The sequence below is a fragment of the Eptesicus fuscus genome, chromosome 11 (genome assembly GCF_027574615.1).
Source record: "Eptesicus fuscus isolate TK198812 chromosome 11, DD_ASM_mEF_20220401, whole genome shotgun sequence".
Classification (NCBI taxonomy): Eukaryota; Metazoa; Chordata; class Mammalia; order Chiroptera; family Vespertilionidae; genus Eptesicus; species Eptesicus fuscus.
The window spans coordinates 79,561,700-79,588,046 of NC_072483.1; the positions used below are offsets into that span (position 1 = coordinate 79,561,700).

Below are 26,347 nucleotides of genomic sequence, written 5' to 3' on the forward strand. Positions count from 1 at the left end.
CAGACCATACTAAATTATAACTCTACACATCCATAAGCAACAGACCCAGGGGGAAGACTCAGTGAGCACCAAAGCCCCACTGCAGCAAGTCCTGCTCCATAGGGGTGTTTCCTGCACAGAAGCTCTCCCTCTGGTGTCGCAGCTGGTCCTCACAGACAATCGGTCTGCAGGTCAATTCCTCCCAGTGACACCAACAGCTATCAAGTCTCAACTACAACAAGACTGTGCTCACAGCCCACAAAGGGGTGCACCTAGAGTGCCCAGCTCAGGTGACGAGGGAGGCTGAGCCACTGGGCACTATAGGACTCCCACTACACAAGGCCACTCTACCAACTCAAGGAGACATAGCAGCTCTACCCAAGACATGGAAACAAACACAGGGAAGCAGCCAAAATGCTGAGACAAAGAAACATGTCACAAATGAAAGAAATGGAAGAAAGCAAACTACTGGATATAGAGTTCAAAACCACAGTTAAAAGGTTACTCAAGAATCTGCTAGAAACCTCCAAAAAAAATTGAAAAGGATCAATCATAAATTAAGCATACACTGACTGAAATAAAGAATAATATACAGGGATTCAACAGTAGAGTAAAGGATTCTGAGAATCAAATCAACAATTTAAAATATGAGGAAGCAAAAAACACCCAACCAGAAGAGCAAAAAGAAAAAAGAATCCAAAAATATGAAAATAGTGTAAAGAGCCTCTGAGAAACTTCAAGAGTATCAACATCTGAATTATGGGGATGCCAGAAGAAGAGAGAGAGCAAGATATTGAAAACCTATTAGAAGAAATAATGACAGAAAACTTCCCCTACCTGGTAAAAGAAATAGACTTACAAGTCCAGGAAGCACAGAGAGTCCCAAACAAGAGGAATCCCAAAAGGACCACACCAAGATACATCATAATTAAAATGTCAAAAGCTAAAGACAAAGAGAGAATCTTAAAAGCAGCAAGAGAAAAAGAAATTAGTTACCTACAAGGGAATGCCCATATGATTGTCAGCTGATTTCTCAACAGAAATTTTGCAGGCCAGAAGGGAGTGGCAAAAAATATTCAAAGTGATGAATAGCAAGGACCTACAACCAAGATTACACTACCCAGCAAAGCTACCATTTAGTATTAAAGGTCAGATAAAGAGCGTCACAGGCAAGAAAAAGCTAAAGGAGTTCATCACCACCAAACCAGTGTTATATGAAATGTTGAAGGGTATTCTTTAAGAGGAAGAAGAAGAGAAAAAAAAAAAAAGATAAAAAATATGAACAACAAAATGGCAACAAATACATATCTATCAACAATTGAATCTAAAAATCAAAATAAATGAATAAAAATCTAATGAACAGAATAAATTGGTGAATATAATAGAATCAGAGGCATGGAAATGGAACAGACTGATGATTCTCAAAGGAAAGGGGGGTACGGGGCGTGAAGAGATTAAACAAAGATCTTATATGCATACTAGAGGCCCGGTGCATGAATTCATGCATGTGGGGTCCGGCCAGCCCACCCCAATTGGGGCCAATTGGGCTGGTCCGGCTGGGGGGAGGGGCTGCAGGTGGTTGGCTGGCTGACCACACCCTCTGGTCAAACTGTCAGCTGAACTCCCAGTCAAGGGGACAATTTGCATATTAGGCTTTTATTATATAGGATATGCATTACCTATGGACATAGACAATAGCATGGTGAAGGCCTGGGGTGGGATTGGAACCAGGTGGAGGGGAGTTTTGGGGTGACATCTGTAATAATTTCAAAAATAAAGATTTTTAAAAAATAAGTATAATTAAATTCAATATTATATATTAATAATCACAATTAATGTAATTGGGCTAAATGCTTCAGTTAATAGACAACGATCACCAGAATAGATAACAAAAAGCCCACATGTGTCTGGTTTTTAAAAGATACCACCAAACATAAGTACACAGAGAAGTTTAACAAAAGAATGGGAAAAGAGAGGGAGTTGTTTAATTGACATATTTTTGCAAGATGATTGGTTGCACAACTGTGTGAATGTGCTTAATACTACTGAACTGTGTACTTAAAAATGTTTAAGATGGTAAATTTAATGTTATGTGTATTTTATAATCAAAGACATTTATAATGGATGGAAAAAGATATGCCAGGCAAATACCTACCAAGAGAGAAAGAAACAAATGTTCTTTATTAAATATTGTTACTTTTAATATAATGATTTCATATTATATATATTTTTTAATCCTCAACAAGGATATTTTTTTTATTTGAGAAACAGAAAAACGTTGATGTGAGAAACATCAACCAGTTGCCTCCTGTATGCGCTCCACCCAACCAAGATAGAACCCGCAACCTGGGTATGTGCCCTGACCAGGAATTGAACCCACAACCCTTTGGTTTACGGGAGGACACTCCAACCAACTGAGCCACACTGGCCAGGGCTATATTACATATTATTTTATATTTAAAGCAAAAGTACCCTAGTGGTAAAGAGGGCTGCTTCATACTGATAAAAGGTTTTACTTGCCAGGAAATATAACATTTCTTAACTTGTATACACCGAATAACATTTTCAAAATATATGAAGCATGCCGAAACTGGTTTGGCTCAGTGGATAGAGCGTCGGCCTGCGGACTGAAAGGTCTCAGGTTCGATTCCGGTCAAGGGCATGTACATTGGTTGCGGGCACATCCCCGGTAGGGGGTGTGCAAGAGGCAACTGGTCGATGTTTCTCTCTCATCGATGTTTCTAGCTCTCTGTCCCTCTCCTTTCCTTTCTGTAAAAAATCAATAAAATATATTTTAAATATATAAATATATGAAGCAAAAAATTTCCCATCATAGTAAGAGATTTTAATATATAAACCTCAGACAAGCATAGGTCAAGCAGTTGAAAAATCATGGACACAGAATCCATGAACAATACAACCGATAACTTAACCTCCTGGACACTGTGAAACAATGTGCTCATATGGAGAACCCCATGCCTCTGAAGACCACACGGAACATTTGTCAAAATTGACCACGTTATCAGCCATCAAGTCGCAACACGTTTCTAAAAATCAGTATCGCGCAGACCACGTTCTTTGATAATAACCAACTAAAAAAATCAATCACAAAACTTTGTTAATATTTGGAGACTAGAATGAAGCAGATATCAAACTACATGTTTTATTAGGGGGCATAGCTTTAAGGACATTATCTGCTGTGTTCAGATTGTTGGGAAATTCAGGGAGCTCAGTAAATAGTAGTTCCCTTCCCAGTTGAATTCGGAACTACTAGTATTTGAGAAACTACATAAGGAGTCAGGCAGATGGAGCTCACACAATCACTTTATTATGCAAAAAGGCTTTTTGGAGAACATAACCTAGGTACATATAAATGGGCTTGCTCACTGGCTCCTCTGAATTTTACAGACTACCAAAAACTGCAGGTAATACCCACAGAGCCTACTCCTTGAAGCTTACTGCATGATCATGGATAAACCAGCACGCATGCTCTCTAGGCAGACAGATCCCAGAGAGGCCAGAGGAACAGGCTGATGTGCAGTCGATATTCCCAAACTCACCTATCAGTTACTCCTCCCATAGGGAGGGAAAAGCTAGTGGGTTAAAGAGGTGAAAAGAGCCTTATCCTGCCACACAATCCTCCACATGGGAACAGAATGGCTAATGAGGGTCTCCTAATATTAAGTAAGGGAAATTTGCAATCTTGGTGAGGACTGGGGTAGGGGCAGGAGGAGGACACAGTTTTCTTAGCATCGTTACCTCCTTCCTGCAGCTGAGCTGTGATGTTGAGTTCACACTCTACTTTAGCTTTCAGCACAAGGACAATCTGCTCTTCCATAGTAACGGTGCCACCAGAATTCAGCTGCAGAAATGAACAAAACATAAACAGTGAAAAACATTCCCATAATCTTTTTTGAAGCCATGGTACAAACTTGCACTATTTTACCTTCTAATATAATTGAAAATGAAAGGTTTGATATCAAGCTATTTGAAATAGTCCTTTATCTGAATCAAAAACCAATATCCACCAACGTATAAGATTTTAGGATAATCTTACTTTTACCTGATTTGCCTAAGGAAAAACATCCCATAATAGAACATTTCAATATAACTAGGTAATATGTATAATATAATTAGAAAAAAATAATAAACAGATGGTAAATTTCCTAGAGTATTTTATTAATTCTCCTGCAATGTGTCAGTAATGGCACACAGAAAGACAATGGGTTCAACTGGCATGGCTCATGGTTGAGCATCGACCTATGAACCAAGAGGTCAGGGTTTGATTCCCAGTCAGGGCACATGCCTAGGTTGCAGGCTAGATCCCCAGTGCAGGAGGCAGCCGATCAATAATTCTCTCTCATCATTGATGTTTCTATCTCTCTCTCCCTCTCCCTTCCTCTCTGAAATCAATAAAAAAAATAGGAAAGACAATGGACTAGATGACTAAATTTAGTCTACTGAAAAATTACTGGGTAATCACTGGCTCAGAACAGAGCCTCTTAGGAGACTGCAGTGAAGACATCAGCCATAGATGTTGTCACCTGAAGATGTCACTGGGACTACAGGATCCACTTCCAAGATGGCCCACTCACATGGTATTGGCAGGGGCCTCAGTTTCTCAATGGCTGATGGGAGGACTCCTCAGCTCCTCACCAGAGGGCTCTCTCCATACGGGTGCTTGAGTGTCTTCACAGCATGTCAACTGGCTTCCCAAAGAGTGAGTGATTCCAGGAAGAAAGCCAGGGGGAAACCACAATGCCTTCTATGATCTAGTCTCAGGTGTCACTCATGATCAGTCCCATCATATTCTGTTTGTTAAAAGCAAGTCACCAACTCTCACTCAAGGAGAGACAAATTAATCTCTACCTCTTTAAGGGAGGTATCAAAAATTTCTAAGTATATTTTAAGCAACCACAATTTTCTGCAAGTGATCACCTATTTTCTAGAAAAAGAATACTGAGCACTATGTGTTCTGTAGGTTTATTAACAATAATGTGGTCCAGAGCTTTGCAGTTCAGTTTTCAGTTAGAGACTTAGATATTCTTAAATCAAATGAGATAATGAAACTTATCAGTTTATCTAAGTGGCAAACTCCCTATAACACAACCCTTTGTAAATTTAAAATCATTTCCATCTGCAAATTCTCTAGAATGCTTATTTAAGAAAAATGGAAAATAAGCCTTTTCATATTTTATTTACATTATGCACTAAACATTAAAAATTAAAAGATGTTTATATTATTATCCATAGGAAGTACAATTAGAGATTATTAATAATTATGGTTTTAAATGACACAAAAATGACAGACTGGCAGGTTAAACTGAAATGAAGGGTATCTATCATAAGAACTAATTTTAGTGAAAAAATGTGTATTAATCCTGAAAATTATGAGTTTATTATTTTCTAACATATTTATAATATAAAGGGTATCTCAATAATTAGATGAATATAGTTTTGGAGGTTGTTGGATATTATTCATAGCTCAATGCCCACATTTATTTTAATAATTTGTTTTCATGAAAAAAGAGAATAACAAAAAAACTAATTGTGGGGGGTGGCATACACAACAGAATTTAACTATAAGGTTAACACAGTGCAGATTCGGAGTTAAAAGTAGCCAAACTAAAAGTGAGCCATAAAGTCTCACATATCATCAAAGGAGAATGAAATGAAAACAGATGAATCATCTGAGTGAGATGGAAAACTGACTTCTCCATTCATTCTCCAGAAAGTCAGGCAACATTCAAGTTGCTTGGGTGTTGTTTCTTTCTGGCTGTGTTTTCAGTTGAATAGTTACTTTCTTTGACTTAAATCCTAGAAAATATGGGGCAAGCTGTAAGCACTTTTCAGAACTATAAATTTGATTCAGAGAAATTTGATTTAAATATCAAAGAGGAACATTTCAAATCACTCTTTTTACCATTTTTACTTGAACAAATACATTTTTGTTTTCTTCTATGCATATGTGGCCCTTTTACTGAGATAGCCTTTTCAAGAACATAAGCATTATGTAAACTACAGCTTCTGAAGATATTTTATTCTAAAAATATGGCCAGTTTAATCTAGTCACAAATTTGATTAGTATCCTATATAATAAAAGCCTAATATGCTAAGTGTCCAGTCATCCAGTCGACCGTTCAACCAATTGAAGCATAATATGCTAATGATATGCTAAGGCCACTCAACTGCTTGCTATGACGTGCACTGACCACCAGAGGGCAGACACTCCGACTGGTAGGTTAGCTTGCTGCTGGGGTCCAGCCAATTGGGACTGAGTGAGATAGGCTGGACACACCCTGGAGCCCTCCCACAATCCCTCCCAGGCTGGCCAACCTCCACGTCCCTCCCCAGTCCCAATCGTGCACCAGTAGGGTTCCTCAGCCTGGCCTGCACCCTCTCACTATCCAGGACCCCTCAGGGGATGTCAGAGAGCCGGTTTCGGCCCAATCCCACAAGCCAGGCCGAGAGACTCCACTGGTGCACAAATTCGTGCACTGGTCCTCTAGTGAATATATATACATACATTTTTTTTTTTTTTGAGAGAGAGAGAGAGAAACATCATTGTGAGAGGAAAAACATCAATCCGTTGCCTCCCACATGCACCCCTACTGGGGATCAGGCCTGCAACCTGGGCATGTGCCCTGACTGCAAATGGAACCCGAGACCTTTTGGTGCATGGTCTGATGCTCAACCAACTGAACCACACCATCCAGGGCAGGGTGTACTAATTCACAGTCTGTTAAATTGATCTTTAGTCATTTGAAGTGAGAGTAAGAAAATGTTTAACATATTTTATAATGCTTTTTCTTCCTCCTTTGTTACAGATACAAGTGCTCATCATCATAGGCATTAAAATCATAATTTAAAACAGAAGAGCATTTTTCATACTCAATGATTTATATTCAATGTTACTAAAAGCAATAATTGCATTCAAAACAGAATGGCACTTTTAGAAAAATAGATGTTAGTAATTTTTCCTGGACAAGCAATCATTTACAATTTGAAATAAAATGTTGAATTTTACCACATACTTGATAGCTAAAAGAAGCCCTAATTTGATCATGTGTATCCTACTGAAAGTACCTAAAGTTGTCATTATAGATATTAATTGTTAATGTCAGAGTATATGAATCCTCATAATTACAATAATCACATTTATTCTGTTTTAAAGTCAACATTACTTCATAAATTAGATATATTTAAAAAGAAGCATTGTGGAACTTCGACTTCTGTTGTGATGGAGTAGGCATATTTCCTCTGTTCCTCCTAGTAAGAACAACTAAAAACTCTGGACAGCCTATATAATAAAAGGCTAATATGTAAATCAACCGAACGGTAGAACGACCGGTTGCTATGACACACACTGACCCACCAGGGGGCAGACGCTCAATGCAGGAGCTGCCTCCTGGTGGTCAGTGTGCTCCCACTGGGGAGCGCTGCTCAGCCAGAAGCCCTGAGCCAGGCTCATGGCTGGTGAGCCCAGCGGCAGTGGCGGGAGCCTCTCCCTCCTCCACAGCAGCACTAAGGATGTCCGACTGACACTCCCCACAGGCCTAAGCCATCAGTCAGGCATCCCCTGAGGGCTCCCGGACTGTGAGAGGGTGCAGGCCGGGCTGAGGGACCCACTCCCCCTGCCCAGCCCCATGCACAAGTTTTGTGCACCAGGCCTCTAGTTATATATAAAATGAACATAAGATGATTCCAAAAGTGGAGAGCAGAAAACAGACCAAGTAAGAACCTCAGATCCTGAAGAACAATACAGTGGAAAATTCTTTGAGTTTTCTTTTTGTCTCATGTGTTCCTGACTTGGATTTATACAAACTGGCAACTCTAAAACACCAACAGGCACTGACCACAAAAAAAAAAAGTCTCATAAAAACTCTGCTCTCTATAGCAAAGAAAGGAAAGAGGTAGCCTGACAAGAGAGAAAACTTTTAGAGAATAATGACTCAAACCAAACACCACAGAAGAAAGCCACAGTCCAACCCCAATCCTCACCAGCAAAAGCTAACTAGACAAAGGTTTAAGGAGATGCTGTAAGGAGGTGCCCCTACATCCTCCCCACGGTGGTTTCACAGCAAAGTAGAGAGCTGGGACTTCCACCTACACGGGTCTGTAACAAGGCTACTCACGGTCCCCCCAACCTCAGGTGTCAGTGGAGACCAGGCTGGGCTCCTGGACTTCCACCCCAACCTGGCAGTCTCAAGGTGTCCCTCCACCTCCCCTCTGGAGCAGTGTCAGAGAAGACCTAGAGGGGAGTCAATCCAGCAGCAATGAGTCCCCCCCATTGTGGTGGGGGTGAGACCACGTGCAAGCAGAACTCACACCCCCACCCATCAGTAATAAGGAGCTCTGCCCCTGGGGTGTCAACAGTAGCTGGCTGGGGCACCTCAACTTCTACCTCCACTGAGAAGTAACAAGGTCAAATTTCTTGGCACATGTATGCGAACCCCCAGGCCAAGTGGGCTTCGGGAGAACGAGAGAACGTAAAATTCATGAGAGCAGAGATTTGCAGTTTTGCATTTTTTTCAGTGTATCCTTATTCTACCACCTACCAGTACTTGTCTTTGCCACACAATTAGTGATGAACAGAATAGGATGTTGGAGAGGCATAAATATGCTCATTGCCTTCTTCCTAAGGTGGTTGTGAGGATTAAAGAAAATAACCCATATGGAGTACCTAATTAAGTGCCTTTATAGTGAACACTGTATAAACGGTAACTATTGCCACTGCTGGTATCACCAAGTCTATACTTCTACCACTTTCTAAATATCTTTGACCAGAATAAATTTACTGAAGCAAAAAGAAAGAAAATGCTGAACATGAGAAACCTAGGGCAGAGATCCGGCAGGCCTTTCCCATCCCAAGTGAGGATCTACCATTTACACTGCACATTATAGGGAAGCCAAGGCAGACTGGATACAGAAACAAGGAAAATGAATAGATACTGCCGGAGGGGAGATGAAAGTCAAGATCAGAGGCATTATTGGCAATCTGTCTCCCGAGTGAAAGCTTCTTGGAAGGTGGGGCCATGTCTTAATCACTTTGAGAGCCACATGCAGTTTTACTGAACTGAAAATGAAGAGACCTGGGGAGGGAGAATGTTAATTGAGGGATACCTCCTTATGTTCATAGAAAAGGCTTCTTTCGACTTATTCTACACTGTTTGTGCCGGTTTAGCAACAAGGACTGTTGAGCATATTTATTCTACAAGTATTTGGAGACCAGCCATGGGGAAGATACTATGCACAGACACAATGGCAGAAGATAGATACAAAAAAAAAATCCAAGTCATGGATCTGACTCTGGGGGAGGTCGGGAGGTAGGGAGGTCAGGAGGTCAGGAGGAACAATATGGCTCTCAGGTACTTAGTACACATTCACATTGAGTGATAGAAAAAAATGCAATAGACTCACAAACAAAATGCATTACTATTATGTTACCAATCTGGTGGAACTAGAAGTCGGCTATATCTTTCGGATTGATTTCAAAAGGCATTTTTGAGGCTCCAAGAAAGGCACATGGGTTTACTCCAGGTTTCATCTAGTTCTTAGATGTCTCTAAGATATCTCTAAGTTCAATTAATCAACATGAAAATTGTGCTTAAGTTTTTTGTGAGGGTTTTTTTTTGTTTGTTTATTTGTTTGTTTTTAAAACATCAATGTGAGAGAGAACTTTTATTGGTAGCCTTCCATATGTGCCCCGACTGGGCATCGAACCCCCAACCTAGGCATGTGCCCTGACCAGGAATCAAACCCACAACCAACTGAGCCACACTGGCCAGGGCTGTGCTTAAGTTTTGCTCAAACGTGTCTACAGCCACACCACACGGAACGCGCCTAGTCTCGTCTGATCTCAGAAGTGTTGCTGACAAGACTACCAGAAGCTTCTGGCTGTTGTGTCTTCCAGATGTCAGTCATCTAGAAGGCACGATGCCACATTCCACGCTGAGAGGAGAAGCTGAGGCTTGGTACTTATTACAGGCATGAGTGCCTTTCTGAAGGCAGAGTCTCCTGGGGTGTGGGCAGAATGTGCACGCTTCAACGCCTCATGCCCACAGTCTTGGTTCCAATGCATTGTTAAACACAGACTGACTCTCAAAAATGTCTTTACAAAATAACTGAAAAACGTTTCCTCATAGAACACAGAAGCTGGCCTGATTACATAAGTGGGAAAGTGACAAGGAGTATAAATTATTCTCATTTAGGAAATTTCAGCCAGTTTGCAATCTGATGTCAACGGTTTCATGAAGAAGAGGCAGAAGTCTGCCTTCAGGAACTTTCATTATCCATATAAGTCTGTTCCAATTTTGTCACAAAAATATCTGGCCAATATATTTTTATTGCTTCATGGGTTGACACTCAACCACTGAGCCACACCACCTGGGCTACAGTTTGTGTTTTTTTTTTGGTTTTGTTTGTTTGTTTGTTTTAAATATATTTTATTGATTTTTTACAGAGAGGAAGGGAGAGGGAAAGAGAGTTAGAAACATCGATCAGCTGCCTCCTGCACACCTCCAACTGGGGATGTGCCCGCAACCAAGGTACATGCCCTTGACCAGAATCGAACCTGGGACCTTTCAATCTGCAGGCCGACGCTCTATCCACTGAGCCAAACCGGCCAGGGCTACAGTTTGTTTTTATAGTGTTTTTAAATTCAATGCTCTCTCACATCCTATGAGATAAATGGCATTATTGTCCCTAGTTTAGAATGGAGGAAATGGAGACTCAAAGAGGTGAAACGGACTGCCTAAAGTCACACTGCCATTGAAAGGTTTAAAGGATAACTCAGAGAAAGAACAAAAACTAAACAGAAAGGAAAGAAAGGAGATGGTTTCTAGTAGACGACAAAACCAATTGAAGCTCAAGACAGGAAATTAAATGGAATGTAAGCATGTGAGTTGAAAATGCTCTATTCTTCTTCACAATGAATTGAGGAACTAAAGCTTCTCCTCAGTGCACAGTAGAGAGATCAAGTTTAATGCCCAGGGAGGTTGCATGCTAGCAGAAGAAGAATTTGAAATCAGCTCTCTGGGTTCCCAGGCTAGGGCTCCTCCCCCTGCACAAGCATGTCCATGGCACTGTTGGGATTCCACTCAAGCAAAACCAAGCGGTAACTCGAAAAAAAATAAAACACCCACTTGCATCTGTTCACACCTGGGATTCTACAGAACTTATGTACTTCCACTCAGTATGTCATTGGCATCTGGGAATTTTTTCTAGTTGTGCTGATGGATTTGTACTCACTTCCCCCGCCCCCCACCCCCCCACAACACACACACACACACACACACACACACACACGGGGCCTGGAGAAGGTGACTAAATCATGTGGGCTCAGGCCAGCAAAGCCTATGTTGTTCCCTGACAGTTCTGTAAGGGAGGCAGCCATGGAGGTGCGCCACTGAGACAGTCCTTCAATAAAGACCCAGCCATTGACCTGTAAGGAGGGCACTTGGCTGCCAGCCTCCAGCTGCACTGCTTTCAAGCATCTGTCTCAGTCCTACAGCCAAGCCCATGATCTTCTCCACAACCCCAGCCAATGACAGCACAATGGGAGTGCTGGGACCCGGCCACCTGGTCACCACATGGGACGCCTCTGATGGGCATCCTTTGTCCCACAGCTCCCCATGGGACTGGCCAAGACTTTGTCAGATTTGCATCCTGGTCTGAGGCTGTCCCTATCCAATCCTGCCTCCTCACCCTTTTATCTTTCAAAGGCATTAACCTCTCCCAATAAACCTAATACCATCTCAGTCTCTTTCCAGGAGAACCCACTGACACAGTAAAGAAAATGCTTCACATATTCATACAGTGGTCCTCATCACCATATGATAATCTGACTTTAAGAAATATATTGCTGGGCTCTGCAATACCACCTAATGCATGAATCAATTAGTTTTGAACTGTGCACTGAGTCAAAGGCGGCATCTTTTGTAAAAAATATGTATTTTTTTAATTGATTTAAGAAAGGAAGGGAGAGGGAGAGAGATAGAAATATCAATGATGAGGGAGAATCATTTATCAGCTGCCTCCTGCATGCCCCCCACTGAGGATTGAGCCCAAAACCTGGGCATGTGCCCTGACCAGGAATAGAACCATGACCTCCTGGTTCATAAGTCAATGCTCAACCACTGAACCATGCCGGCCAGGCAAAGGCAGCATCTTTGCCAACAAAAACCACAGAGATTTTTTAGTCTACATTATCTATTTTGTGATGTGATCCAATGTCTATTGAATATTAAAGAATTATTCTACACAAGCTAATTCTGCTTAGATGAGTTCTCTTTATTTTTCTATCTGTTAACATTTTGTATTAGTTGGGAAGGAAGAAGAAACTGAAGATCAGAAAAGGTGTCGATGTAAATCACTTTAACTTTCAGATTTTGTTTAAAGTGCTAAAAATGCAATACATTATCACAAACTGTCATTTCATAGAATTCCTAATCTATAAATATAAGTGGAAGTCTGTTTAAAGCAATGGGTCTCAGCCAGGGGCAATTTTGCCTAAAAGGAACATTTGGCAATATCTAGAGACTCTTTTGGTGTCACAAGGGGGCAGGGGCAGGGGATGCTACTGGAATCTAGTGGAAAGGGATGCTGCTCATTAACCCACAATGTATAAGACAACCCGGCAACAAAGGATTATAAGGCCCCAAATGTCAACAGTGCCAAGGTTGAGAAACGTTGGCTTAAGTTACAGAAAAGAATGTTTAATGTCCTGGTTGTTTTCTTGAAATCTGAAAGTAAGAAATTTATTCTGTCCATAATTCCTTAGTGATATTTTGTTGTTGTACTAATCAGTATCTTCCCATTTCCTCAGAAAAAGTAATCTAGAACACTAAGTAAAATCAATGGTTAGAGTTCACTCGCCCCTTAAATGGGGAAACAGTATTTTTAAGTATATTATTCAAATAGCGTATGAGACAGAAATGCAGGAAATACATTACAGATCACCAGAGTTCTGTGTCACCAAATTCATGGGGTTTTTTTTCCCTCTCAGTCATATTACTACTGTGGGTGAAAATTTACAAGTTAAAGCAAACCCTGCTCTTAAGCATACATTGCTAATCTTATTAGCAACTATGTAACACACATATTGTTTGATTTTTATTTTTTTTAAGAGAACAAGCTTACGGGAACATCCTGGTCATGTTAGGTAAGGCCCAGTGTTTAGCAGGCACCGAGTCCTTTAATTTATGTGGTTATGTACCTAAAAAACAATTGCACTTTTAGAATAATTGAAGTTTACATTGGTCATCTGAAAGCCAATAACCTAGTGTTACGTTTATGTGTTAATCAATAATAAATCAATGCCTAATTTTCTCACAGTGAAAGAATTTAAGAGGGGGAAAAAAACACAAAACTTGGGGTTTCATTTGATGGTCAAGATGCGCCCCCTACCGAACAGAAGGGAGAAGTAACGTTGATTCCGTTTAAATTCACAGGACTCTCAGACTGCTTTTTACACGCGCATTTCTTCCTGGCTCATTTCTCTCTCCCCGTGTCCACCTGTACATTTCTTTCTCGCTCCTCTGAAGAGCTGAGCGCCAACTCTAGGTTTTATTTGGCACAAGCAGCGAGTGCGGATGAAACGTGCGCTCCACCCTGGAGAGGCCCCGCTGTTCCGAAAGCCCCCCCAGAGCATCTCCAAACGGTGTGTGCAATCCCACTTATTCTCCACAGTAACCACTGAGCTCGACTTCACACGGAATGCTTTCCTATCTCGTCTCTTTGCTTCGATAATAACGTGGTTCTGTCTCATGGAGAGCACTCATCTTTTCAGACAGCGGTCGCAATCGATCATAGAAGTTTAAGTTCTCAAAAGGGACGGCAAATGGCCAGCAGACAAAAAAAATAATAATAATTTGGATTCATTCCAGGGGGACGGAGGAGACTACGCGTAAGAAAAGTTCCTTCCCTCCCGGCCTGGCCCTCCTGGCCCAGAACCCCACTGCTCCTTACACCCCGCTCCTTCGCAGATGCCCAGGTGATGCAGGTCTGACTGCGCCCGCCCCGGGACATCACTCACCTAAAGCGTGCATCTTCTCAGCTCCCCCAAATGCGTGTGTGTGTGTGTGTGCGTATGTGTGTGTGTGTGTGTGTGTGTGTGTGTGTGTGTGTGTGTCAGCGTGAGCCCTGGGTCTCGCTCGGGGTCTCCCCGAGTCCAGCCGGAGGCTCGGGGAAGCAGGTGCCAAAGGGTCCCTGGCTCTTACCTGGGCTCCAGCGAGGAGACCACCGCCGAGCAGCAGGCACCCCAAGAGGTGGCGCGACGCCCCGGGTCCGGCCATGCCCGGACCAGCCGAGCCCGACGCGGGCCGCTCAGCCCGGAGCCCGGGGAAAGCTCCGCGCTCGCAACTTGGCGGGCGCGGGTCCAACTCGTGGCCAGGAGCGAAGCGCGGCTGGGGGGGCCGGCCCGGGGCCACCTGCCGGGGACGCCCGGGCCGGGCTGCGACGCCCGCGTCTCGGGTCTGGGTCCTGCGGCGCGGCGGCTCGCGGCTCGGTCTGGTCTTCCCGGGAGAGCGGATCGCGCCCCCGCCTCCACTCCCGCCCCAGGTGGCGCGGGGCGGCCCAGGTGGGCAGGGGCGGCCTCCGCGCCCCCTGCTGGAGCGGCGGGGAGGCGTTCGCGCTCCTCCCAGTCCCTGCGCCCCGCGGCCCAGAGCACCCGAGGGCGAGGGATGCAGAGCGCAGCTGCCACCCGCCACTCGCACCGTCTGTGTCACCCTCCACTCTGTCCTGGTCCCAACGCCCGGTCCCTAGGGGGCGCCCTAGGCCCCTCCCTGGGGAGTGGTCCCCACGTTCCCTACTGTCTAACGTGCGCTGATCACCAGCCACCGGAGGCTGGTTCAAGGTTTCCGAGGCCGCTCTGTGTTCAACAGTCAATACAGCCCTCTAAAGTTCTCTGATAGCTTTTCTCCTAACTAATAATACTGTGTGTGTGAGCGTGTGTGTGTGTGTGTGTGTGTGTGTGTGTGTGTGTGTGAGAGAGAGAGAGAGAGAGAGAGAGAGAGAGAGAGAGAGAGAGAGAGAGAGATTCTACTCCACTAGAAATCTGAGTCAAAACTCTTAGTATTGTTTTGTGAGTTTTGGATCCAGGCATTGAAGAAAGACAACCAATATTCTTTAACAGTTGTGTGTGTGTGTGTGTGTGTGTGTGTGAGAGAGAGAGAGAGAGAGAGAGAGAGAAAGAGAGAGAGAGAGAGAGATTCTACTCCACTAGAAATCTGAGTCAAAACTCTTAGTATTGTTTTGTGAGTTTTGGATCCAGGCATTGAAGAAAGACAACCAATATTCTTTAACAGTTTTTTTTTGTGTGTGTGTGTATGTGTAAACACCTCCGTTTGGGGCAATGTCTGTTCCTCTTTTTCTTGGAGGCATAATCACCAAGATGCCAGAGACCTTGCTTTGCAGACATTTGAGCTGAAGAACATTGGGTCTCCCAGGACCTGATACAATTAGGAAGGAACCATTCCCATAGGTGAAGCACAGCAGTTCCCTAATCTCCTCTTGACAATGAGAATGAGATCTGTCACCGCGGGCTTTCATTGGTGTGTCAAAGTGCCAACAGGGTTTGCTTTTAAAACGTCTATATTATTAATGGCTGGCTAGCTCTAAGACACTAGAAAGGGGTGGCTTCTGCTTCTATTTCTACATGTCTGAAAATGCCCAGGCCTATCTCTATTTCAACAGCATTCTTTGCATTATGTCATATGCTTTTTGAAAGTAGCAAGATCTAAATTATACAGCATACACTCATAGGCACACACCTGCAAAATTAGTAAGTAAAGTTCACTTTCCACTGATTCTACCAAAGATTTAAGGTTTTGTGGCATGTGTGTGTGTGTGTGTGTGTGTGTGTGTGTGTGCTCTTCTTCCAAACAGAGCTCTCTGTAGGTCCTCTCCCAGCCAGCCAAGGCCAATCCTGAAGACTGGCTTTCTTGGGAATGTGCAGGGTTTGAGCACCCCAGGCCTGCTGAGTTGACCCTTTCCTGCACGCATGCTAATGACCAGACTCGCCGGTAAACTCGCTAATGGTGTTTACTAGGGTTGGAAAGATAATGGAGAGTCCCTATCTGTAAAGTGTTGTTTTGAGGATGTATCTTGACTATGTCCATTGTCCATTGTAGATAAGCAGAATTTTCAGATTTATGGGTTATGGTTTGCTACAAAATGAGGGCTGGTCATGCAAACAGTCCATCAGTGGGGTATGAGGAAGCATTGTTCCATAACCAACATTACTCCCTTAGCCTGAACAATGTATCTGCAGGCATTGCTTAGAAAGAAACTTGTCTATTAAACCTAAAACCAAAGCTCATCCTACTGCATGAGAATAGGGCCATGTTAGGAAGCTGCTCAGGCCTCTTTTCTTCCGCAAGAAAAGATGGCTTGTGCAGCCAGTATGGCTCAGCGGTTGAGCGTCGGCTCAGAAACCAAGAGGCCACCAGTTCGATTCCTGGTCAGGGCACATGCCCAAGTTGTGGGCTCCATCCCCAGAGGGGGCCGTGCAGGAGGCAGCCAATCGATGATGTTTCTCTCTCGTCGATGTTTCTATCTCTCTATCCCTCTCTCTTCCTCTCTCTCTAAAAAAAGAAAAAAAATCAATAAAAACATATCTAAAAAGAAAAGATGGCTTTATCTGTGCCTGGTGTTTGCCTGATCTTTGAATCATCAGTCAAATTTAGTGCTGGTCAAGAGCTAGAATTCAAGAGAGTTTAATTTGTTAATTAAAGGACATAGGTCTATCCGACAACTCTACTTTGCCTTCAGACTCAAATTGTTCGAGGCATGTATCAAATGGCCCAAAATCAAAATAGCAATAAGTTAATTGGTAATATAACAACTTTGGGGAAGAAAGAAGTCCCTTTAAATATTTTTAACGAGACAGTCTGATTACGTTTTCCAACCATATCCATACACCCCATATATAAACTCTAAAATGACTCTCTAAATAATGATAGAATGTCCCTAAGGAATTTTTTTCATTCTGAACACAAGTGTGTGATTGTCTTTCTTCTCCCCTTTTGCAGGTTCTCATCTAAGAACACCCATTCAACTCATTCAGTAAAGCATAATGGTAATTGGAAATGGGTGGAGTACTGGTCATGGCTTCTACAAACAATAAACACATCCAACCAGCAATTACTATAAACCCGCAGTGAGCCTGTTGGTCTAATTTTTGCATGAGACTTGTGTTTGACTGATAAGGACATTCTGGCCTCAGAACCTTAAAGAGAAAACCACGGAGGGCTAAGTGTGACTCTATACTGAAAAGTAAGAAACATCACTGTTTCATTTAAGATAATGAAAATTTATCTGTTCTAGGACTTAGAATACTTCATTCTGAGAGAAAAAGAAACTAAATTTTTTTTTTTTTACTAAATGTCTAAGGTAGTAAATTCAGTTTTTTTTCCCCATGATTTCTGTGGCTTGAAGAATATTAAGAATCAAAAAGCCAAAAAAGTAATTTTTTATTGTTTGATTTTATTTTTAGTCTGATGAATCACATGTATTATAATTAATTATTGGATAATAAACATTTACTTTCAATAAATATCTTCTGCTATGTGGTATTTGGAGAACAAATATATAAGTATCCTCTCAAAGACAGAGCTAAAAACAATTTGTTCATCTTTTAGACAAATATTTATCGAACACTTACTACGTGCCAGATACCTTTCTAGGTTGTAGCGATATAGTGGTAAATATAAATCTCCCTTCAAGGATCTTAATATTTTGCTCATTGCTGGTTTGCAATGAAATATCAATGTCTGGCACACTATATTAGAGGGAATGAAAGGGTCATGACTTCCCCTCCTGAGTCACACACAGCTTAGACTTGAAGGGAAGGTGCTAATCCAGAGTCCACACAATGACAAAATCCTGCAAGCTAACATGAGCTAAATTTTTTTAATAGGTTAGAAATTAAAAGATGCATTTAATTATCAGTCCTCCAGTGCTTCTGTTCTACTTTGGCATTTATGAGAGTTAATAAACTTCCCAGGTTTCTGCATACATAACTGGCAGTAATCTACAATTGATTGAATTAATTAAGTAAAACAATTGTCAAGAGCTAAAAATAATAAGAAAGAATTTTAAGGAAACAGTGCATAATGCTGTAGAGCTGTGCCAAGGAGTGCAGGCAATCGATTTGAAGATTTTCCCCCTAATAAAGTATGTGTGTGCGTGTGTACTCAAACACACTTGGGTTTAATGTATTATTCTGTAAAGTGTGGCATATACCTAATGTTCAAAGTAATGGAAAATAAATTATTAGAAATTTAGTCTTTTCCAATACCTTGAATGTGTAATACTATTTAATGCTTAAATTCAGAGATAATGACAGCATCTTCACACTCTAAACACCCTCTGATTATTAATCAGAGTATCTTGATTGTTAGAAGGAGGAAAAGATGTTATGCTAAAGTTACTTGAAATTCAACATATTCATGCAATCTATAATAATAAAAGTGTAATATGCTAATTAGACCAGACAGCTGAACAACCTTCCGGACGTCCTTCCAGAAGAAGCTGCTGCAGCAGGGGCTGAGGCAGAGGCAGTTAGGGGCATCAGCCAGGCAGGCAGAGTGGTTAGGGGTGATGAGGCAGGCAGGCTAGTGGTTAGGGGTGATGAGGCAGGCAGGCAGAGTGGTTAGGGGCGATCAGGCAGGCAGGCAGGTGAGCAGTTAGGAGCCAGTGGTCCCAGATTGTGAGAGGTATGTCTGACTGCCAGTTTAGGTTCAATCCCGCAGGGATCCCTGCAGGATCGGCAGTCGGACATCCCCTGAGGGGTCCCGGATTGTGAGAGGGTGCAGGCTGGGCTGAGGGACCCTCCCTCCCTGTGCACAAATTCGTGCACTGGGCCTCTAGTGTTTAAATAATTTTTCATTGCTTTCTTATGTATGTTCTATGAGTCTTGGTCTAAAGGATATTTGCTACTTTCATCCATGAGTGCTTAATGGGTACCAGACCCTAGGTTGATATTTTCTCCCATGGTGTAGGTGCCAGCTAAAAGCTGTGCTTGAAGATCCTAGGGGTAGAATTATAACCAAACATCAGGAAAACAGAGTTCAGGGTTATGGGCCATGCTCTGTTATGTCTCATATCCTAATAGTTTGGACATGGTCTTCAACAGTTTTCTTTCTAAAGTTGTGTTTATTTCACCACCTCTACTTTGCCTTATAATATTATTCTTATACAATGTGTATTCCAAAGCAATTCCTATTACTTGGTATTTCAAATGACACAAACTTCTTTTGTAGTGAAAGTTTATTTAGAAAGTTACAGAGGTAGAAGAAGTGAGTGGTGAAAGAAGTGAGCCAGCTGGGCTTCATGGGCTCAGGAGACAATTTAAAGAGGTAAAAGAAGGGCCCTTGGAGCTTAGGAGAGACGAGAAGATCCAAGCAGGCATGCTCTAGAGGAGGAGTGAGCACTGCTCAAATTACACAATTTTTTAAGATGCATTTTATGCAAAGATAATTTCAGAAGTCACAATATCTATGTTCCAACACAGAGGCGGTAAATGAATACGTAGGAAGAATCTATATATATAAAAGCCAAGCAACCAGAACAACTGGTAGCTATGACGCGCACTGCAGTGGCCAATCAGCCCAATCGGCGCCCTGATTGTCCCCCTACCACCCCCACCCCGCAACCTACTGTGGCCCCTCCTCCATACTGGCCTGGTCCCAATCAGCCGCCACCCATGCACAAATTTCTGCACCAGGTCTCTAGTAGGGAGATAAATACAAGTTATCCCAAGTCTTAATGCAATGGGACTCACAGGTGGGCACAACAGAGGAAAGAGATCTCATGGCAGTATTGAAGGAGAGCATGTAATGTCACCCAAGGCAGGATCTTCCCGAAATAATGGGTGGAATTATAGCTTTAATTGTGTTGGGACCAATGTAATTAGAGGACGATCTTAAGCTGTTGCAAATTCATTCATGACTCCATTTGGATTGACTTTGAGAGAGCCCTGCACCCAAAAAGCCAGGTTCTGCCACCTGCCAGGATTATCTGTGATCCTGAAATGTTATTTAACCCTGGAGCACCAGTTTCCTGCTCTTTGTAAAACAAAATCATGAAGAGGGTACCTATATTGGAGGATTGTTGCAATGATGTAATCAGTGGCTGGGACATGTGTGGTCAATGACCTTCAGAGAATAACCAATAAAAAGATTATAATAGAAATGTCCTGTAGGTATCTATAATAATAAAAGCGTAATATGCTAATTAGACTGGACAGCCAGACGACCTTTCAGACAAAGCCGGGGCTTTGAGGGCCGAGCCCCTTGCACAAATTTCATGCATTGGGCCTCTAATCTACACTATTAAAAGAGAAATATGCAAATTGATCATACCTCTGAGACACCCACCAGCCAATCAGGTGTGAGTATGCAAATTAATCCAACAAAGATGGTGGGTTAATTTGCATACTCAGGCACAGAGCGAAGACCGCAGGCTCCGGCCCAAGCGAAGACTGAAGACTGAAGAGGCTTGGCTTCTTCACTGTGGCCGGAGTGAAGGCCTGGGTCCCAGGTGCCAGAGGAAAACTGGTGCCAGCAGCCAGGGGAAGGAAGGCCTATTGCACAAATCTTCATGCAACAGGCCTCTAGTAGCAGAATAATAGAATAAAGAAGCAAAATCATCCTCAAGTTATTTTGCCTTGGTCATTCACATCATGAAAAGTGATCATCACTTTGCAAGTGATAATTGCAAAGAACAGAGCCACACTTTCAAAGAGGAAAGGGTAAATTCTAGTTTAACTAAGTGGCTCTTCATTTCTGAAGCCCCAGGAATTTTTTTTTAAAGGAGTCAAAGCAGCAAATGAGGAGCTTCAGCAATTGGGAAGGTGGGGACAAAGAATATAGTATGCTGGAGACTTTGAGGAGGGTGTGCCATTTGTGAGTACAGTGTTATGGCAGGAACTACCTGTTGGAGTGTTGTGATAAGATGTGATGAGATGTGATGTGATGTGATGTGATGTGATGTGATGTGATGTGATATGGATACTGAAATGTGAAGTTGATAAAACAGGACTGTTTACTTAGGATTTAGCACTACCATGTTCTAGCTGTATAATATAAATATCTCAGAATCTCCCTGGAACTTATCTGAAAAATAAAAATATATATTCTTGCTATCTCAGAGAATGTGTTTTGGAAAATAAAATTTGAAACTGCATATAAAACTGTAATGTAATAATGTAAAGTGCAATCACTGCAAACACAAGTTTATAGGATGTTCATGATGATAACAGTGCAAATAACAATCCAGATCTCAAAAACAGAGAGCATTTAGTCAAATTGCTATTTCTCTGTATATGGAAGTTCAAGAATTGAAAAGTTACCTGGTAAAAAAAAGAAACTTTCAAAAGAGAACATGAGACTACAAATTGCCATTTAAAAATAAAATTCTGCCAATTATTAATACACCAGGGGCCTGGTGCATGAAATTCGTGCATGGCGGGGGGGGGGGGGGTGTTCCTCAGCCCAGACTGCACCCTCTCCAATCGGGAACCCCTTGAGGGATGTCCGACTGCCCGTTTAGGCCCGATCCCGGTAGGATCGGGCCTAAACGGGCAGTCGGACATCCCTCGCACAATCCAGGACTGCTGGCTCCCAACCACTCGCCTACCAGCCTGCCTGATTGCCCCTAACCACTTCTGCCTACCAGCCTGATCAACGCCTAACTGCTCCCTGCCGGCCCGATTGCCCCTAACTGTCCTCGCCTGCAGGCCTGGTCGGCCCCAACTACCCTCCCCTGCTGGCCCAGTAACCCCTAACTGCCCTCCTTTGCCAGCCTGGTCCCTCCCAGCTGCCCTCCCCTGCTGGCCTGATTGCTCACAACTGCCCTCCCCTGCAGGTCATCTTGTAGCAGCCATCTTGTGTCCACATGGGGTCATCCATTTTGACCACATGGGGGCGGCCATTTTGTGTGTTGGAGTGATGGTCAATTTGCATATTACTCTTTTATTAGATAGGATTCTTATATGGAGAATATAAATTCCTGAGATTTTGTACCTTACCTATTATGGGATGAAAGCTTGTGCCCCCACACACCCCTGGCCACCTCCCCGCAAAAATTCACATATTAAAGCCCTAACCCCAGTGTAATGTTATTTGGAGGTAAAGCCTTTGATAGATGATTAGGTCATGAGGATGGAGCTGCCCCCCCCACCCCCCGAATGACGATGGGATTAGTCCTTAGAAGGAGAGACACAAGAGCTCTTTTCTCTCTCTCTCTCTCTCTCTCTCTCTCTCTCTCTCTCTCTCTCTCATGACAATACGGCAAGGTGCCATCTGCAAACCAGAAAGAGGACCTTCACCAGGACCCAGGTGCTGATACCTTGATCTTAGATTTCCCAGCCTCCAGAACTGTGCGAAATTAATGTCTTTCCTATAAGCCATCCCTTCCATATTTTGTTACAGTGGCCTGAACTAAGACATTATCCAAATACATTATGCTTATTAGCAGGTTCTTTGTCTTTGTGTCTGTCTCTCTCTGTATCTCTTCATCTGTATTAACTTATTTATGCCTCACAATTCAATAATGCATTGCTATAGAGTCCAGATGTATATGAAATATAGATGCAATTATATAGCTGTACTGTATCTGTCACTACTATTATCTGCAGCCATTTGTATCTCTTGATCACAACACAATGTGAGATATATCTACACATAGCAGTGTGAGTTATGGGAGCATGACTCATCAGAGCTTAAGCTATGATTGATGTTCAGAAGATGAAGATAACCAACATAGTCTATATCTGACCTTCCCTGGCATAAGGTAATCAGACACCTTCTTGTGCCAGATATATGGAACAAATTGAAGATTAGATGATTCCAATGTTTTCTCAGACTTGCTGTATCTGAAGAGACTTGGGAAAATCGAGAGTGGGGAACCGTAATCTAGCTGCTTAAAATGATTAATCACAGAATACGGTGAAGATGAATGCCTAGAGGTATTCATCTGGGTCAGGGTAGGGAGGGCAGTTTCTTCATGAGTTTAAGGTGGGTAGAGCTACTTTGTCTAAAGAAGTTTTTCCTCAGCTTAGCTCTGTTGACCTCGTAGTTATTAATTAGGGCAGTAAGTTATCTGTCAAACTTGTTTGTTGTTTAATTTTTGTCTAGGTCTTCATAGGTCTTTTAATACCAAGCTGGGAGAGGCCACATCAAGGATTCCATTTCAAATCCAGAGCCCTGCCGATAAATTTGACTTAGGAGACTGCTTGGTATATTGTGGTTGAAATTAAGAGAATGAGCCACTGGCAGGAAGACTTCAGCCAAGGAGAGAATTGAGACGTTTCCTTGACTTACATCGCTCAGACCCTCTAGTCCTCATCCTGCTTCCCTCCAGATGGCCAGAGCTTTATGCGGCAAAGCCTGCGAGTGGAAATGCTGGGTCAAAGATTAAGAACATTTTTCGAGTTTCTATTTATGTGCATCCATTGCCAAAACAGGTGTGTTTGATTTGCAATCTATCCATAAAATTGATGTAACAATTTTTAAAGTATTGAGAGGCAAATTATATCTCATTATTTTAATTTGCATGTCTTTAAATGTTAGTAAGGAAACTTTTTATGTATTTATTAACCATTTTACTGCTTGTTTTTTAAATGGCCTGTTCATCTCCTTTTACTCAATAGGCCATTTTTAAAATAATCATAGCATAAGTACAATTAAATGAAAGGCCATTTCTTGGAACAGATTGTTTCCCTGTATTTTTTAAAGAAGGGTACTAAACAAAAACGTTAACGTTATCAGGTAGTCATTTAACTTGGAGAATCACAAATTTCTCTATTCCATATTTTAAAGCACAAGGCTTCTATTTCTGTCCTACGAAGGGAGTGGTGGATGAGAAGCTAAGAGGCAATGATGGCAACTCCAGACACCGGCTCAGGCTGCTGTGCTCCGGCCAGGGGCAATGTGTATCTGTGTACAGGGTCACAACTCTCTGGTGGTACCTTGAGGCATATTTTTTCAAATTGAATTAAAATTTTTCTCCCTGGCTATGCTACTGTCTGTTCTATTTTGTTGCAATTAACAGGACTTCAAGTAGAAGAAGAAATTGGATTTTTAAAAGTCATGGAATAGAGAACTACCTTTTACTTGGACCAACAAACATATGAAAATATCCTCCACATCATCAGTCAACAGAGAAGTTCAAATCAAAACCATGAGGTATTACCTCACACCCATGAGGATGGCTGCCATTAAATAAGTAAATAAATAGTCCATGCTGGAGAGGATGTAGAGAAATTGGAATCTTCCAGCAATCCCACTTTATTTAACAAATTTCAAAACTGATCTTAAAGACATATTTCCACTCTCATATTCATATCAGCGTTGTTCCTAACAACCAAGAGATAGAAGCAATCCAAATGTCCGCTGATGACAAATTTTAAAATGTTGTACATACATACAACAAAGTGTCGTTCAACCTTAAAAAGGAAGGAAATGTCACAACATGAATGAACCTTGAGGAAATTGCCTTGAGTGCCATAAGCTCATCACAAAAAGACAAATACCTATAATGAAGATTCTACCGTAGTCGCATTCATGGAAGCAGCAAGTGGGACAGTGGTTACCAGGGGCAGGGGCGAGGGGTGAAAAGAGGAGTTTAATGGGAACAGTTAGTGTTGCAACATGAGAGTACTGGAGATGTGAATATATTTAACACTACTGAACTGTGCCCTTAAAAATGGTTAAGATGAATAATTTTATTTTTTTAACCATAATTTTTTTAAAAATTAGGTTTAAAAAACTTAGTTGCATTAAGCATTACTCCAGAAATGTCATAAGCCTCTTCCGACACAAGAGGCTGCGAGGGGAGTAAGGACAGAAAACTAACTGGGTGCGTGGTACCTACGCCTGTGCCTTTTCCTTCACTGCAAGGGCAAGCAGGCAGGTGCTGCCCCCCCCACCCCACCCCAATGCCCTTGGGAAGAGGCGCCGCCTCCAGCCCAGTGGCTCTCACTTGCCAGGTGAGTCCAGGCACCCTAAGATGGGCAGCGGCGCCCACAGCTGCAGGTTGCACCACACCTGGATACACTTTAGGAGAGCTCTGAACATGCGGAACAAATTAAGGCAAACTCAGGGTTCCTGGCAGAAAAGGCTGGGCAGCTTCTTACTGGTGGAAGGGACCCACAAACTCAAGACCCCCTTTCTGAGATGTAAGGAGAAGGGTCATTTATTAGTGAGAGATTTAAATTCTCAGAAAGCAAAGGGGGAGAGAACGAACAGAGGGGCGCGGGGCGAGGGGCGAGGGGCCAGGGGCCAGGCCTGCATGGCCAAATCCCAGCTTCCCTTCTTAATTTCCTCCAGCAGATTCAAAATTAAGTGAAGTCAATTCTCAGTTTACTGTGAGTCTTCTTTATTTACAGTATAAGTCTTTAAAAGGTCAAGGCAGTTTTATCTCTTAAATAACATGTCAATCATATAAAACAACTGGAACCAAAGTAGCGAAATATATACAATATAATACATTAGGTATTTTCAGTATTATTCATTGAATTTTCATACTAAGTTAAAAGAGGCTATTATGATTTACAATATCATTTCTCTAGTTAAAATTAAACCTGTCCAAAGACAGAATGTACATTTTTTATAAAACCAGCACAGAAGCATTAATAAAAATGCTCATGATTGTAATTTTAATTTTTCTATAATACACTGCACCCGTGTTACAAAAACAAACAAAAAAAGGCATTGCACTAGATGCTTTGAATACTGCGTAAGTCAGTATGTTAACACTTGAGGAGTAATGAATGGCCGATCTGTTTCACTATCAGGCCCATTCACAATAGCTTCCACTCTATTAACTAAGCAGACTTTCTACAGATAGATTCCTTTCCTTGGCAGTTATAACAAGCCCACTGCTAGTGGGTAAAATGCCCAGGAGAAACTGATGCCACAAAAACCAACACAACCCTATTATTTACACTCTCCAATGAAAGCTAAAGTTAGAAAGCCACTCTGCTGGACCAAGGAAAAAAATTATAAGCAGGACATTTTATAGGAAATTTTTAATATCTATAAGTTTAAAATACTCAATAAATTGTAAAAGGGCTTGTAACAGCTATTTTTCTTAGGCTTGGGTAAGAAAAAAGTAAATCCTTTTTCATTTTTAATAAAGTTTTGATGGCATCAAAAGGCTTCAAATGTATAAATAAGATTTTTATATAATGCAACATGTTTCATTTTCTTGTGCTACTATCAATTATTTCCAGGATTCATATTTAATTCTAAGGAAGAAAGTATTAAGATTTCTTTCATATTCTTAACTTTTCAGCCTTAATATTCTCCAGGCCTCGAAAGTGAATTCAAGGGAGGTGAAGTCATCCAGTGCTTAACACGGAGCA

General features: G+C 42.1%; 1 protein-coding gene across 1 annotated transcript in view; it reads right to left on the reverse strand.

The window, feature by feature from the left end:
* Positions 1–14,325, reverse strand: part of PTH2R (parathyroid hormone 2 receptor) — a 43,384-nt gene extending 29,059 nt beyond the window's left edge. The window contains exons 1-2 of the mRNA XM_008145221.3: positions 14,199–14,325; positions 3,739–3,841 (exon numbers count right to left, since the gene is read on the reverse strand). Of these exons, the coding sequence (XP_008143443.2) occupies positions 3,739–3,841; positions 14,199–14,273 (178 nt within the window). The 5' untranslated portion in view covers positions 14,274–14,325. The remainder of the gene's footprint in view (positions 1–3,738; positions 3,842–14,198) is intronic.
* Between the last annotated feature and the right edge of the window lie 12,022 nt (positions 14,326–26,347).